The sequence below is a fragment of the Xenopus laevis genome, chromosome 1L, assembly GCF_017654675.1.
Source record: "Xenopus laevis strain J_2021 chromosome 1L, Xenopus_laevis_v10.1, whole genome shotgun sequence".
Classification (NCBI taxonomy): domain Eukaryota; kingdom Metazoa; phylum Chordata; class Amphibia; order Anura; family Pipidae; genus Xenopus; species Xenopus laevis.
The window spans coordinates 91,209,710-91,227,423 of NC_054371.1; the positions used below are offsets into that span (position 1 = coordinate 91,209,710).

At 42.9% G+C, this 17,714-nt stretch overlaps 1 protein-coding gene across 2 annotated transcripts in view; it reads left to right on the forward strand.

Annotated features, from left to right (window-relative positions):
• The first annotated feature begins 5,060 nt into the window (after positions 1–5,060).
• The window catches only part of aff1.L (AF4/FMR2 family member 1 L homeolog), a 107,115-nt gene continuing 94,461 nt past the window's right edge, over positions 5,061–17,714 (forward strand). Inside the window, exon 1 of one of the 2 annotated variants that reach the window (XM_018253237.2) lies at positions 5,061–5,454. In XM_018253237.2, coding sequence (XP_018108726.1) covers positions 5,423–5,454 — 32 coding nt within the window. In that variant the 5' untranslated portion in view covers positions 5,061–5,422. The remainder of the gene's footprint in view (positions 5,455–17,714) is intronic. The other variant, XM_018253226.2, reaches the window with a different exon arrangement.

A 17,714-nucleotide genomic window follows, 5' to 3' on the forward strand; every position in this document is an offset into this window, starting at 1 on the left:
AGGTCCAGTACCATTTTCCATCCTCCACATGCCTTTTTTACTAGAAACAGGGTTGAGTAAACACCTGTGCCCTGCTGATACGGGGGAATTGGGACAATCGCTTCCTGCTTCAACAGCTGCTGAAGATGATGCAACATTACTTGTCTCTTTTATGGATTTCTGGGCAACATGGACTGAATGAAAAAATCTTTTGGTGGAGAGGAAGGGAAATTCTAGATGGTACCCCTTCAGCAAAATATCCAGCACCCAGAAATGGAGACTTTCCACACCTAAATGGCCTCCTCTCCATGAAAAGGATTTGAAGGGCTCTTTAGCTCCTCTGGAGCTCTGTTGCTAGAACCTTGATTTCCCTGAGCCTCTAAAAATATTGGACTTAAAAGGCAAATATTTAGATTTTTTCTTCTCCTGAGGCAAAAACGGGCTCTTTCCTTCTGAGGCGGATCCTTCAGAAATGTAACTAGCTGCTAGCTTAATTTCTGCCAGACTGGAGGATAGTTACTTGCGATCTGCTCCCTCCTTGACTGCCTTATCAATGCTATCTATCCAAAGGGATGAGGTCTTTGCGATTGAAATAAGGGCAACAGCTGGCTTACAAGCTGCACCTGCCACCAGGAAGCCCTTTTTCATCTTGGATTCAACCCTCTTATCCATAGGGTCTTTAAGGTCTGACACATAATCAATAGGCAGTGTAGTCTTTTTGGCAAAATGAATCACTGCTGGGTCAACAGCTGGAGGAGATACACAAGCCTTTGTATCCTCCTGAAGAAAAGGATAAAGCTCGGTAAATCTAGTGGCTGGTGAAGCCAAGGAGACTTTCCTTGCTGCCTTTTAGCATTCTGCCTTGATAAGATCAGAAACCTCTTGGATAAGAGGAAAACATTGTCGCTTCTTGACAGGCGTAGGAGACCTTGAGGCAGGGATCCCCAACCAGTAGCTCGTGAGCAACATGTTGCTCTCCAACCCCTTGGATGTTGCTCCCAGTGGCCTCAAACGAGGAGCTTATTTTTTAATTCCTGGCTTGGCGGCAAGGTTTGGTTGTATAAAAACCAGGTGCACTGCCAAACAGAGCCTCAGTATAGGTTGACAATCCTCATAGAGGCTACCAAATGGCCAATCACAGCACTTACTTGGCACACCAAGAACATTTTTCATGCTAGTGTTGCTCTCCAACTCTTTTTACTTCTGAATGTTGCTCACGGGTTCAAAAGGTTGGGGATTCCTGCCTTGAGGGATCTGGGTACCTCTGAGTCCTCCTCCACCCCTAGAGTGAGTCTAACAGCCTTGATATGGGGATTTACCAGATCAATATCAAAAGCATCAGATTGCATCTGCACCTCTTCATCCGAGTCTGAAAGGAGATTTAGATTTCAATGCACACAGTCAAGCTATCAGACTACACTTTTCCCACGCATTCCACCACTAGTGTCATGAAGCTGACCCCAACCTGAGTAAGTCCACTTAGTTTGGTGAAATTACACTGTGGAAATTTACCACAACGCTTCGCCAAATTTTGCAAGTTGCACTAATTTTTAATCCTTGTATGCAAAGTTCTGTTACCCATAGCAACAGGAAATCACATTTCCCTTGCATTCCACTACTAGAGCCATGAATTACACTACCACCTTACTCAGTCCACTTAGTTTGGTGAAATTTCACTTGCGAAATTTACTGCAATGCTTTCCCAAATATTGCAAGTCGCACTAATTTCTAGTCCTCATATGCAAAGTTCTGTTACCCATAGCAACAGCAAATCACATTTCCCATGCATTCCACCACTAGTACTTCATGGCACTAGTGGTGGAATGCACGGGAAATGTGATTTGCTGTTGCTATGGGTAACAGAACTCAGTGTTGAGTGTTTGGGGTGGGGGGAGGGCGGTAGTGTGGTGTTACTTCGGATAGAGAGGATTAATATAGATATAAAAGTGCTGCTGACACATTCAGGACCGGAGGGGGAAGCAGGACTGATGCGTTAACCCCCTCCTTTAGGGCTCTTACAGACGAGCGTTTTTACCTGCGCTCCCCTGCGTTCCGTTTTTCTGCGTTCAGCCGCAGGGGAGCGCAGGGATCAACGCATTACATTTTTTCCAATGGGGCTGTACTCACACAGGCACGTGTAGGCGCCGAACGCAAGAAAAATGCAGCATGTTGCGTCTCAACCCGCGTTCGGCGCCTACACGCTCCTGTGTGAGTACAGCCCCATTTGAAAAAATGTAATGCGTCTATCCCTGCGCTCCCCTGCGGTTGAACGCAGAAAAACGGAACGCAAAGGAGCGCAGGTAAAACGTTTGTCTGTAAGAGCCCTTACAAAGTTACTGCAAATGTAGTTGAACCATAATTCATTTAACAGAACCTGCTGCACTTCCTAGCTGGTAATTACAGGACACAGTCAGTGGTGGCTGGCTCTCTGTGCAACAGGAGGAGGAGGAGGAGGGGAAAGCTGGAGACAGCTACACACTGCTTATTAACCCTATCTGTATGTCATATCACTTGCTTCTTTATTGAACTTAGGGTCGGCCAAATTACATGCTGGTATTTGTATAAATCAGACTATTTGTATATATATATATATATATATATATATATATATATATATATATATATATATATATATATATATATATATTTATTTACTTTTGGAGTTTTATACTTTAAGGTCTGTTATATGTTGTTTTAATATATTAATATGAAGAGCATGAGTTGAGGTTACAGAAATAATTAACATCGGTAATGTTCAGAATGGTTATTGCTTTCTCCCAGTGATGTCAAACTTTTTTTCTTTGTACTGATCATTTGATACCCCACATACGAGATTGTACTAGAATAATGTCATATGTCTACTTAGTCCTTTTGGCAGACAGAACTATAAAAATTGTGTGGAGCGCCACATCCAACTTAGGGACCTTGATTGCTTTGCCTTAACCAATGTTTTGAATTATTTTGGGATTGTATGTTAGCAATTATTTGAGGTATTACACAGATATCAAGTAGTACCTTAAAGGGGTGGTTCATCTTTAAAGGACCAGTAACGTCAATTAAAAAAAAAAAAAAAATTGTCTGTATAGAATGAAAAAAAACCGACCAAGCCATACGTAACTTTAAAATCGCAAAGTCTTTATTAAAAAATAACTTACCGAAACTCCGCTTACGCTCCACTTCAGAAAAGCAGACAGGGCGACCAGGCCAGGACTTGCAATCTGTGGGTTCTGGCAAATGCCATAGACCGTCACTATTTATTGGGCTGGTGGGGTGCTTTTTGGGCCTCTGTTTGGGCCTCTGTGTACCTAAAATGCTCAGTCCAGACCTGAGGGCAACGATCCATCATGTGGCGCTCAATTTCTCCTCCCTGGCCATCTCCTATAGCAGGAAGGAGAAATTGAGCACTGCACGATGGATCGTTGCCCTCTCGCCTTTTCTGAAGAGGAGCACAAGTGGCGTTTCAGTAAGTTATTTTTTAATAAAAACTTTGCAATTTTAAAGTTACATATGTATTGGTGTTTTTTTTTTTCGTTCTATACAAGCGTTATTTAAAAAAAAAAAAAAAAAAAAAAATTACGTTACTGGTCCTGTCGTTTATTTGCCTTCTTCTGACTCTTTCCAGCTTTCAAATTGGGGTCACTGACCCCATCTAAAAACAAATGCTACTAATGTATTGTTATTGCTACTTTTTAATATGTAGCATTCTATTCAGGATTCATATTCCAGTCTCTTATTCAAATCAGTGCATGGTTGCAACCAGATTGCTGAAATTGCAAACTGGAGAACTGCTAAATAACTCAAAAACCACATATCATACTAAAAGTTAACTCAAAGATAAAACGACCTATTGAATCTGTTAGGAAACAACTATTTGTACATATTATTTATATGGCTCTACTTATATTTGCATCGCTGTTAGTTCTGATGGGGGTGGAAACATTGCAATACTTAAATATATACAGTTACAAAGATTAAAAGGTACAGGAGAAAGGAAAGCCCTACACTGTAAAGCATACAATCTAAATATAAATTTATGGTGTACAGATGCAGATGTGGAATGCACGGGAACTGTGATTTGCTGTTGCTATGGGTAACAGAACTCTGCATATGAGGACTAGAAATAAGTGCGACTTGCAATATTTGGCGAAGCGTTGCAGTAAATTTCGACAGTGAAATTTCACCAAACTAAGTGGACTGAGTAAGATTGTTGTGTACTTCATGGATCTAGTGGTGGAAAGCATGGGAAATTTGATTTGCTGTTGCTATGGATAACAGAACTTTGCAAATGAGGACTAGAAATTAGTGCGACTTGCAATATTTGGTGAAGTGCTGCAGTAAATTTCCACAGTGAAATTTCACCAACTGAGGCGGGCCTGGCTGATCAGGCACCCAAGGCAGTCCAGCCAAACAGCTCGCCCCCATCGATGGCCCATGCGTGCACAAGCACGCCATCAGCGCGAGTCATTAGCGCGTGCGAGTTACCAGTGCTTGCATGCGAGGCATCATCGCTCGTCAGTGTATTCGCGGGCCGGCATCATCGATCACATGTGCATGCGCGGCATCATCGCTTGCGTCCTTGGCAACAGCTTTCACCTATGCAGAAGGGCCACACCAGGGCCGGAACTAGGGGTAGGCAGAGTAGGCACGTGCCTAGGGCGCAAAGCTGGGAGGGCGCCAGACACGTACGTCCTCTGTCGTCTACCCCAAGTCCGGTTCCCTTCTCTGGCCAACTCGATATCGTTTTCACGATTTGTGAGCTTGCGCATGCGCACACAATCGCAAACTCGCGCACGCGCGCACTAAATAGGCGCTGCGACTGCCAGGCCTGCCTAGGGCGCCTGCCCAGCATGGCCCGGCACTGGGCCACCCTAAGGCGCAATTCTAGTGCCAGGTTTGGGAGTAGGCAGAAGAGGTAGCTGCCCAGCGCCCCCCAATCGTTGCGCCCTAGGCAGCTGCCTCTTCTGCCTACCCCTAGTTCCGGCCCTGTTCACCAAACTAAGTGGACTTACTCAGGTTGGGGTCAGCTCCATGACACTAGTGGTGGAATGCGTGGGAAAAGAGTAGTGTGATAGCTTGACTGTGTGCATTGAAATAAATGGTCTGATAGCTTGACTGCTTTTCAGAAACAGTCTGATAGCTTGACTCCAGTCAAAACCACCACATGGGAGGTGTCTTTGTGCGTTTAGCCCCGCCCACAACACATCTGCGTTGCAGCCCAGTAGACGTGGGGGAGTGGAGGCCCAGAACACTAGGTGGGTGGGAGTGGGGAGCGAGCGCTGCTGCAGGGAGACTGGTGCAAGTGCACAGGACAGAGCTGCTGTAGGAGTACAGTGAGGAATTGGAAGGCATCATAATGTGACTTCTCAACAGCTGAGAGGTCCAAAGGGGGCATCACGCATTGGGCATTGCTGAGGACTAACCTCATGGACACTAGAATCCTTGCATGACACGCATCGCTATGGCTGCCCAGTCCAGGTAAGGCGCTTCTAGTGCGTTACTGATGCGTCTAATCGCAAAACTTATTTCCCACTGCACTGATACCTAGGCTGTGGCTTTTGCTGCCAACCAATGTTTGCTTTATAGCAGAGCTACTAGTACTCCTCCTATATCCGCCTGTCGTCTACTGGTGATAGATGTAGTTCAACAGCTGGAAAGTCATAGATTGTAGACTTTCATTTTTTTTTTTTGCGGTTAACTCTTTCAGTTTTTTTTGTTTGTTTCATAATCCTGTGGTGTCATTCATCATGTGTGGAATTTTTATAACAGGAGAATAATAAATAGGATTGTCACATACCTACTTGGCACTCAGCAGCCCTGGAGAAGTAAATGTGGGTAACCCACATGCTGATCATTGCTAAATATTGCTATTCAGAACCCCACAAAATGATGGGGCCCAGTAATGCCCCCTCCCAGATTATTGGCATGTATGTAAACTAGGAATATAGATGGTATGGGGTAGAGAACTGGATGTGCCTGAAGGGACGGGGACGGGTAGATGTGACTTTGCTGAGTGTTTGGGGTGGGGGGAGGGCGGTAGTGTGGTGTTACTTCGGATAGAGATGATTAATATAGATATAAAAGTGCTGCTGACACATTCAGGACCGGAGGGGAAGCGGGACTGATGCGTTAACCCCCTCACGCATCACAAAGTTACTGCAAATGTAGTTGAACCATAATTCATTTAACAGAACCTGCTGCACTTCCTAGCTGGTAATTACAGGACACAGTCAGTGGTGGCTGGTTCTCTGTGCAACAGGAGGAGGAGGGGAAAGCTGGAGACAGCTACACACTGCTTATTAACCCTATCTGTATGACATATCACTTGCTTCTTTATTTAATTTAGGGTCGGCCAAATTACATGTTGGTATTTGTATAACTCATACTATTTGTGTATATATATATATATATATATATATATATATATATATATATTTACTTTTGGAGTTTTATACTTTAAGGTCTGTTATGTTGTTTTAATATATTAATATGAAGAGCATGAGTTGAGGTTACAGAAATAATTAACATTGGTTATGTTCAGAATGGTTATTGCTTTCTCCCAGTGATGTCAAACTTTTTTTCTTTGTACTGATCATTTGATACCCCACATACGAGATTGTACTAGAATAATGTCATATGTCTACTTAGTCCTTTTGGCAGACAGAACTATAAAAATTGTGTGGAGCGCCACATCCAACTTAGGGACCTTGATTGCTTTGCCTTAACCAATGTTTTGAATTATTTTGGGATTGTATGTTAGCAATTATTTGAGGTATTACACAGATATCAAGTAGTACCTTAAAGGGGTGGTTCATCTTTAAAGGACCAGTAACGTCAATTTATCAAAATGATCTGTATAGAAAGAAAAAAAACCCACCAAGCCATACGTAACTTTAAAATCGCAAAATCTTTATTAAAAAATAATTTACTGAAACTCTGCTTGCGCTCCACTTCAGAAAAGCAGACAGGGCGACCAGGCCCGGACTGGCAATCTGTGGGTTCTGGCAAATGCCATAGACCGTCACTATTTATTGGGCTGGTGGGGTGCTTTTTGGGCCTCTGTGTACCTAAAATGCAAGGGCCTAATTTCATTCTCAGTCCAGACCTGAGGGCGACGATCCATCATGTGGCGCTCAATTTCTCCTCCCTGGCCATCTCCTATAGCAGGAAGGAGAAATCGAGCAGTGCACGATGGATCGTCGCCCTCTAGCCTTTTCTGAAGAGGAGCACAAGCGGCGTTTCGGTAAGTTATTTTTTAATAAAGACTTTGCATTTTTAAAGTTACATATGTATTGGTGTTTTTTTTTTTTTTGTTCTATACAAGCACAAGCATAATTTTTTTTTTTTTTTTTTTAAAAATTACGTTACTGGTCTTTTAAGTTAACGTTTAGAATGTTCTAGAATTTTAAGCAACTTTCAATTAAATTTTTTTTATTGTTTATTTGCCTTCTTCTTCTGACTCTTTCCAGCTTTCAAATTGGGGTCACTGACCCAATCTAAAAACAAATGCTACTAATGTATTGTCATTGCTACTTTTTAATATGTAGCATTCTATTTAGGATTCATATTCCAGTCTCTTATTCAAATCAGTGCATGGTTGCAACCAGATTGCTGAAATTGCAAACTGGAGAACTGCTAAATAACTCAAAAACCACAAATCGTAAAAAATCAAAACCAATTGCAAATTGCCTCAGAATATCACTCTCTACATCATACTAAAAGTTAACTCAAAGGTAAACGACCTATTGAATCTGTTAGGAAACAACTATTTGTACATATTATTTATATGGCTCTACTTGCATATGCATCGCTGTTAGTTCTGTTGGGGGTGGAAACATTGCAATACTTAAAAATATACAGTTACAAAGATTAAGAGGCACAGGAGAAAGGAAAGCCCTACACTGTAAAGCATAAAATCTAAATATAAATTTATGGTGTACAGATATGTTTTTGTTAATGGACTGTAATGCAGGGAAAACTGCAAAAAGTTTTAATTTTTATAACATAAACAAAATAAGTAGATTGCAAAATGAGCGCAGTTTTTGAAGTGTAGAATTGTACCTTTAGAGGTCATTATACCTATACATGTAGGTATCTGGTGAGCTCAACATGATTGCCCGTATGATCAATTTATATGTTTAATTATCTTTTTTTTTCAAAAAACATATTGAAAAAATCAAAAGTTATACTTTTTGATAAATAATTAAAAAAAAAATATAATGAGCTTGTAATGCTGTGGAGTATTATTGAAGTGTGTTAAGAAAATCTTGTAATTTGACCTGCTCGCTTTCCATTTATATTTGAGGTAGATTGCAGTGACATTGATGTAAATTCTCTTTGTGAAGACACACCATTGAGGTGAAAGCTGCTATAAGCAGCTGGAGAGCTGAGAGGCGAGCATTACTGTGGTCCTGACTCATCTTTCAGGCTGTGGTGAGTGACCAGTTTGCTGACCCAGCAATCACCACTGTGCAGCCTTTTATAGAGCTAGAAATGTCCTGCTTTTTCTAATGATATCTTTGGTGACCTCCCAGTCCCCTTTCCAGTGCTCTAGTTTTAATGAGCTGTTGAGGTTGTCAGAAAAGCCATTCATATTGTATGTCACTTCTGTGTGCCATATAATTCATGATTAACAGACATAAATCTTAAATAAGAGCTGTTTAATAGGTAACAGTTGAATTGTAAATAACACTTTTACATTTTCTGTAGTTCATTTCCTCAGCCAAAGGACAATAGCATGTGAGGAAAATTCCTTTTGTTTTTGTAGTATGCGTTTTTTTTAGGTGCCCACAAAATTGTCTATTATTGTTAATTGACAGAGAGTACATATTCAAGATTACTAGCCAACTTTTGCCTGAAAACATGGACTGCTGCAATTAAAGGTAACGGTCACCTTATATTTCTGAACAATGTATCAACTAAATTGGCAAATTGTAATATTTTGGAGTGTCCATATCTGACATACACTATGCAGGTTATAAATTACATAGGTAGGTAAAACACTGCAAGGAGAACATCAAACTTTAAACATAAATGTAAAAAAAAAAAAAGCAACCAAAAAAAAAAAATGTCATTGCTGGTGTTTTATTGAAAAACAATTTAAATAGCAAGGTTTATGAAAGAACACAGAAAGTTGTGAGAGAATCAAGATCATTGATATCTGATTTGAATCCAACAGGAATTATTTATCTGAGGTTACACCAACCCCTAGAGCAGTGGTCCCCAACCAGTAGCTCGTGAGCAACATGTTGCTCTCCAACCCCTTGGATGTTGCTCTCAGTGTCCTCAAAGCAGGTGTTTATTTTTGTATTCTGGGCTTGGAGGCAAGTTTTGGTTGTATAAAAACCAGGTGCACTGCCAAACAGAGCCTCAATGTAGGCTGACAATCCACATAGGGGCTACTAAATGGCCAATCACAGCACTTATTTGGTACCCCAAGAACATTTTTCATGCTAGTGTTGCTCCCTAACTCCTTTTACTTCTGAATGTTGCTCACGGCTTCAAAAGGTTGGGGATCCCTGCCCTAGAGTGTGAAGGATTCACAGTGCTCAAAGTCAAAGCTTCAGGTTTAGGGTCTGGCCACACGGGCAGATTGGGGGAGATTAGTCGCCAGGCTACAAATCTCCTCTTCTTTGCGGCAACTAATCTCCCCGATCTGCCTTCTGCCGGCTAAAATGTAAATCGCCTGAGGGGCAGGCACACGGAGCGCTTCGTTTTCCGAAGTTTCCTCGGGAGGCAATTACGGGGGACTTCGTAAACTAAGCGCTCTGTGTGCCTGCCACCCAGGGAAAAGCAGATCAGGGAGATTAGTCGCCGCAAAGAAGGAGATTTGTCGCCTGGCGACTAATCTGCCCATGTGGCCAGACCCTTAGTGTCACTTATTGTCTACTAGCGTGACCTGCGGGTCTTTTGTTCAGGAACTTTGCTTATACTGTTTCACTGCCATTCAAGCCACTGCCTCGGTGGCTAGGATACATTGGACCATTTCAAGCAGATAGCTGAACAAAAGGCTAAATAATTTAAAAGCCACCAAAACCCATCAAAAACTGCAACACGTCTTATAATATCAATGTTTACAAAGTTAACTACCGCTTAAAGGAACAGTAGCATCAAAAAAGATAAGTGTTTTAAAGTAATACAAATATAATGCGGTGTTGCCCTGCACTGGTAGAACTGCTGTGTTTGCTTCAGATACACTACGATTGTTTTTATAAATAAGCTGATGTGTAGCAATGGGGCTGCCATCCAAAGGTGAAACTGCTCCGGTTACACAGCAGATAAGCACTGTAGAACATAATGGTGTTATGTTATCCACTATTTAACCTGTGCCATATAGCTTTTTTTTTAAATTTCTGCCATTGCTACACAGCAACTTGTTTATATGACCTATAGTAGTGTTTATGAAGCAAGTAGATCAGTTTTACCAGTGCAGGGCAAAAGTACATGATATTTTCATGACTTAGCTCTTTTAAACTTTTGGTGTTGCTGTTCCTTTAAATGCAACTAAACTGATCTTTTTTTTTTTGTAATTTTACAAAATTATACTGAAGATCTGTTTGCAAAACCAGACTCTAGTTGAAACTGAAACGAAACTCCTTCAATTGTTGACAGTGGCAGACTCGACAAGAAAGTCTCTTTTGTAAATTCATCAGATCTTTTGAAAAATAAGATCTACCGTATATACTCGTGTATAAGCCGACCCGCGTATAAGCCGAGGTACCTAATTTTACCTATGAAACCCAGAAAAACGTATTGACTCGCGTATAAGCCTAGACACAACTCAGAAAAGTCTCAGAAATATCAAACAGTCGGTTTAATGTTAAAAATCAAGCCATGATGCTTAAAACATTAATTCATAAAAACAAGAGACTATTGGCCTCATTCCTCCGCACTTTGATTGGCCAGGCAGCAGCTAGTCGTACCCACCTCATAACAAAGGGAACAAACATCCCAACAGATCCACTCAATAGCTGAGCCACATATATAAATAAAATACAGGTGCTAATAGCAGGCGTGATGTTACCAGTACAAAGAGGCTCTGCCCTGAGCTCTTTTAACCACTCGAAGCCTCTAACTGCAACCCCCAGCGTTGTACTGACAGAGGATTGTGGGAATTGTAGTTAACTGAGTCGCCTTACCTAATCGCTTCCAAATCTCTACGCCCGCAGTGTCCCGTCCCAAACCGATCGTTTTGCTCACCGCAGCTCCCGGTCGTTCCCTCCCCCAGACCTCTCCCCCAGACCTCGCACCTCAGCACCGCTGACTTCCGCCTCCAATCTGCGTCTTCGTTACGTACCGTAACATCTCCCGTATGCCAGAGAAAGGCATGCCGGGAGGAGTAGTTTTAGCTCTGCCCGAAGGGAATTGCGGCTTGTGCGCAGGCGCGGCTGAGAGAAACAGGAAGTACCGGTAGTTGAGAGTAAGGGGAGACTGAAGGCAAAGAGTAGCAGGTACTGGGGTGGGTTTGTTGGTGGGACGGAGGAGGGTTACTCTCTTACTGCCTCTCACCGCGCTGACCCGCGTATAAGCCGAGGTAGGATTTTCAAGCACATTTTGGGTGCTGAAAATCTCGGCTTATACGCGAGTATATACGGTAATTAGTATTCCATGAACATCTATAAAGGATCTTTTATTTATCACCTATATATTTGGCAATAATAACAGAGAGTATACATCATTCATGTCAATCCCTGCTCCATTGGCGCTAGTCTAAGCTTCCTATCACATTCAGACACCAGAAAAAAACCCAGTGAGCCTCAGCCTTCATGAGCTGCCACCGGTCCCCCATAAACACCCGCTCCTGCGCTGTGGCGGGATCACGCATGCGCACTACAGCGATGACCGCTCATGCGCTCAGTGCCCTGGTGGGGCCAAATGCTCCAGTACAATCCTGGTCAGATAAATGAATACAATCACTTGGGGGTACCTAAAATTTGGCCCCCCAAGTGGAAAATAACTTTCCTTTACCTTTAACTTACAAACTACCTGTAGATTGTTCCCTGGTCCAACTGAACCTAGAAACTCCAGAACTGCAAGGCAATGCCATGGAACCATTGCATTTTTTCCAAGTATTTGCATTCGGCAATAATTGTCTGACTCAACCAATTACACAATGCTGTACTCTCTTCTATAATTTTTTCTACTATTTTGCTCCTCCTGTGCTAAATGCTGAATTAAATCAGTGGGAAGTGGTCCACTAATCTTAGGGGGCTTTTTAATTGTCACTGCCAGCAAAATTTGAAATGGTGACTGTAAACTTTTTCATGCCACAGATTAAAATTGTAAAATTGAGGGAATTAATGGTACATGCTGCTTTTTTGTGCTTTAATCTGCTTCATCTGTCAGGTGGTGCCGAAGCACGACAACAACTTATTTACTGGATTGCAGCACTGCCATTGGGAGAGGTTAAGATATGGGCACACAGGCTGTTGTCTGCGGCTGTTCATCGGCTGTTTTCAGCCTGCTTAATTTTGCAGGCTGAGAGAAGCAGATCTGCTCCGTGCCCCTGCTCCATTGATTTGCATCTGATCAGCCTGTGTGCGGCCAGCCCAAATGCGCAGGCTGAAAACAGCCGCTGACAACCGCCTGTGTGTCCATAGCCTAAATTGTGTTTGGGAATAAATGGGAATGTTCTGGCAGATCGGTGACGTGGTTAACTGTGCTTTATAGGTGAGAATTTTTCTTTTGAAATGCATTACTTGATTTATTTAATCTTGTGTATTAAAAAAAAATAATGTACCACTTTTACAAAATATGATGATGATGAAACCTTGGAATTACTTGTTAATTGTGCTTTTATTGTCATGAAAAATTATTGGCGACTGCAAATATCCTAACATTTTACTAGAAAAGGAACAATATTCCATATAATGATTCTTTGCCATAGTGGGTGCTGAGGAAAAGGGAAAACACTCAAATCATGTATTTGCATAAAAATATGTAGAAAGGCAATTAGGCAATTAAAGTAATTTCTCTTGTTACCACCTACTCCTGTATATCGATCGGCATTTATATTGTTTGAAAAATACACTCTTTTGTTAGACCTTTCAATGTTGGTTCTTTCAAAAATTTTAAGTAAGGAGGCAAGTAGCTTTAAAGTAATGTAGATATAGACTTGAAGATAGCATGCTTGAACTGTGATAAAAATATGATTGTAAAAAGTGATAGAAGGATTGCAGCATATATGTATAAAACAAGAAGAATCAAACAGGAGGTAGATTGAGGAGGGATTGGTTTAATTTCTTGAAGAAAATTCTCGATTTTATCTTAAAGGCATAGTATACACCTACTATTATAATATTATATATTATTCACCGTGCACTTTACAGAGTAAAATAATACAAATAAAGACCAAATGGTTAACATATACAGTAATTTTTTTCAAAAATGATTTAGTTATAATTGGATATTGTTGGGAGACAGTACAGGAAGAGCCCTTCTAGGAGGTAGAGGAAGTGAGATGTACAAGGAGGGTAATAAGTGTGGCTTTAGAATTCCTGTTGGTTAGTGAATTGATGGTAAGTGCAGGGTTAGAGATGAATACTAGTAGTTAATAAGTATGTGAGCAAAGAATAGGATGTTAGGTGGGGGTCACGTTACTGAGGGCTTAAATTATAAGTTCGAATGGCAAGGTGAGTTTTAAATGATTGTTTGAAAGCCTGAAGGCTCTGAGAGTGGGCAGGGCTGAACTAGGGGTAGGCAGAAAAGGCACATGCCTAAGGTGCAGAGGTGGGTGGTGCCAGGCACGTACCTCTTCCATCACACCCCTAGTCCTGACCCTCGTCCTCACCCTGCTGGCTCTACTTGCAGCACCCCCGGTCTCACTGCACTCTTAACACATTCGTGCAGTGGCGAGGTGGCTGGCCAGGTTGCTTAGGGTGCCCTGTCGCCTTGGCAGAGCATTTCAGAAAATGGGTGCACCGTAGAAAAGTCCTAGATTCGGGAGTGAGATGAAGTAGAAGTTAAACCATGGAAATTCAGCACTTTACTGCAAATTTACTGGAAACTTGCTACACAATGCTGGTTCAAGCAGGACTTTTTTTTTTTTTGTTCAGGTAAGTTTATTGAAATTGACATGGTTATACAACATTGTGATCATCATCATGGCATGCATAAACATATTGTCCACATGCTATCAAGTCAGGCATTTAGTACAAATAAAAGAGAAACATAAAAAATTACAAAAGCATTTGTGACAGCCTGTATCTTGCCTCAGTAGTTCTTTACGAAACCTCGAGGAAACCTCTTCAACCGGTGTCAGACCACCAATACTGGTGAGGGGGGAATTTCACTAGCCAGGGGTCCCAGATCCTATGGAACTTGTCCTGGCGGCCCTTTCGCTTAGCTAAAAGATATTCTGTATTGGCAAGGCTAGCCATTGCCGCCACCCACTGGTCCACACATGGGGGTGACGCCTGTTTCCAATTCAGGGTGATCAGTCTACGCAATTGGAATAGTGCTTTGCAAATGAATTCTGTCATGTGGGAATCTACTCCCAGCCCTATCTGTATACTTAGTAGGCATACTCTTGGATCATTAAGAGTTTCACACCTTGTCAGTTCACCTAGAATCTCAAGGGCCTTGTCCCAGTAGTTACGCAGAGCCGGGCAGCTCCAGAGGGTATTAATTAAGTCCCCTACAGCTTGGTCACATCTAAGGCACTGAGAAGATGTATTTGGGTACATTTTGCTTAACCTGCTTCTTGTGTAGTAGGCCCTATGTATCAAGTATAGCTGCAGCAATTGGTGCCTAGGGATAAATGAGACCTTCCTGGGGGCTCTAAGGACTGCTTCCCACTGGGTGTCAGTAAGAGCACCGAGGTCACTCTCCCAGAGATCCCTGCACTTTAACTGGGTGCCCTTAGATCTGTAGTCCACCATGAGTTTGTACACCTTGGAAATCATACCCTGGGGCTTGAGCTTACCAAGCAAAGAAATTAGCGGATGTGCAATTAGATCCGTTGGTTTGCCTTTAAGCCACTCCGTCAGCTTACCCCTAAGTCTCATGTAAAACAGCCAGTGTGAGGACGGTACATTCCACTTATTTCTTAGTTCCAGAAAGGTAAGAGGGCCCCTGAGACCCCAAACATCTGCTAAGGTACAAATCCCCGTATCTATCCAGTAATGGGGGGGTACGAGATCCGCCACTCCACCCAGTTTAGAGTTGTGCCAGAGGGGGGTGGATGGGTCTGTTTGAGTAAACCCTGTAGTTTGGTTAATTCTGGCAAATACCCATTTGACATTCCCCAGGACTGGGTTGAGTTTTGCCCTGTTCGGTCTTGTGGGAGCCACTAAGAGGGCTTGCACAGGGGATACACCTGGGGGAAGTAAAGTATGCCATACCTTGAACAAGGCCGAGCAAGGGCCATTCGGTTTGAGAGCTGTCAGATGTGAGATCTGCAAAGCAAGATACAGGGCCTGAAAGTCAGGCAGAGCCATCCCTCCCGCTTTAACCGGCCTTTTAAGTGTTATCATACTTAGCCGGCTCCTGCCGTTCCCCCAAATGAATTTTCTCATTTTCATGTCTAATTTAGTGAAGATACTGAGGGGGAGAGGCAGTGGAGCATGCCACAGCGCATACATTAGCTTAGGTTGTATAAACATTTTGATCAGTTGAATTCTGCCAACTGGGCCAAGAGGAAGGGCCTCCCACGCGTTCAGCTTCACGTCCACCCAGGCTAAAAGAGGGATAACATTCAGTTCGCAGTAACTTGATATCGGTAGTGCAATTTCCACACCTAGGTACGTAAACGTATCTGATAGCTGTAGGGGGCAATTTGTGAAATCCTCAACAGCGGTTGGGGGGTCCACCAAGAATAGTGTGGATTTTGAGGGATTTACTCTCAACCCTGAGACTCTCCCAAACCTCTCAGTCAGGTTAATAAGCTCTGCTAAGGACTGTCCTCTGTCCCCGAGGTATACCAGGGTATCATCTGCATATAGCTGAATTTTATCTTCCCCCGCACTTGAGACCCATCCGGTCATACGTGTGTTTTGCCTGACCGCCGCAGCAAAGGGTTCGATGGCTATTGCAAACAAGAGCGGGGACAGCGGACAGCCCTGCCTGGTGCCTCTAGTCAAAGCAAAAGGAGTAGTCAATGCAGCACCCACCCGCAATGCAGTGATTGGTTTGGCATAAAGCAGCTGTATAAGGTTTATGAAGTGGTCTCCAAAACCCATAAGTCTTAACACGTTCCACAAATACCCCCACTCCACAGTGTCGAATGCCTTGGCGACATCTAATGCCGCCACTGCACGACCTCCTCTGTTGGAGTGCTCCATAGTGAGGTTAACCAATAATCTGCGGATGTTCATGGCAGTTGTCTTGCCTGGCATAAACCCCAGTTGATCATCTGGTATTAGGAGGTGAATTACTTTTTTTAACCTATTTGCTATGATTTTAGCGAGTATTTTTGCATCTGCTGTCAGAAGGGAGATAGGCCTATATGATTCCGGTAGGGTTGGATCTTTACCTTGTTTAGCTAATAATATTACCGCTGCTTCATACATAGACGGGGACAGAGCTTTCGCTTCTAAAGCTTTATCATACACCTTAAGTAGAAAAGGTGCTAGCGTTTTGGAGTGGCATTTATAGAGTTCAACGGGGAGGCCATCAGCCCCTGCAGCTTTCCCGTTAGGGAAGGAGTCGATTGCTTCATGTACCTCAGTTAAAGTCAAATTAGAGTCTAGATACTCACTATATTGAGGGTCAAGATGGGGCAGCCTTAGCGAGCCGAGAAAAGATTCCACTTCCGGGAAATCTGCTGGAGTTAAAGTGGAGGTGTATAGCCTAGAGTAAAAGTCCTTGAGAATATTTTGTATTTCTAACGGTTCCGAGGTTGGCTTACCAGTGGCGTCTTTTAGGAGCGTGATAGCAGGGGGGGTTGAGTGTTGCCTGGATAGGTGTGCCAAAAGTCTACCGGCCGTTTCCCCATGCTCCAGGATGTTAATTTTTGAGAATAGGTGTTGGTGTTTGGCCTTTTCTGTCAGATATGTAGCTAGGGCATCCTGTGCTAATTGCAAGTCCCTGAACCCTTGAGTATCAGGAGCCATGGTTACAAGAAGTTCCAATCTAGTTACTTCCCCTTCCAGCTGTTGCTGCCTATATGCGAGTTGGGCCTTATAGGCATTTATTTCTGAGTTAAAGAATTTTCTGAGGTGGTCTTTCATTATCTCCCAGGCTACAAGATGGTCATTGGGGTCATCCAGTGCTTCAATTAGGTCAGTAATGATTTCCTCTACTCTATCATGGGTCTGAAGGATATTTAACCAGATCGGATTTAGTGACCATCTGGGAGTATTCTGGTGGGATTCCATTCTGAGCACTAGTTCTAAGGGGGCATGATCGGAGATGCCTCTCGGGAGATATTTAATGCTTTTCACCAGGGGGAGAGCCCTATGGTTCACGAAGGCATGGTCAATCCGAGACAGGGCCAGGTGAGAGGTGGAGAAACAGGAGTAGTTTCTTTCCCCTGGGTGATAATGCCTCCATGCCTCCTCAAGCCCGCCCCTCCCGTTATGGCTGATAAGTTGTGATAGGGTGAAGTGCCAGGTTTCCCATCCCTCCGCAACCTGTCTAATGTGGGGTCTAAGACAGCATTATAATCCCCCATAGCCACTACTGCGGCATGCGGAAATTGAGCAACAAACTGTATTAATTGTACCACACAGTCATCAGAATATGGGGGAGGAATATATATGGATGCCAACACCACTTCCTGAGCTTGGAGGAAGCCATGT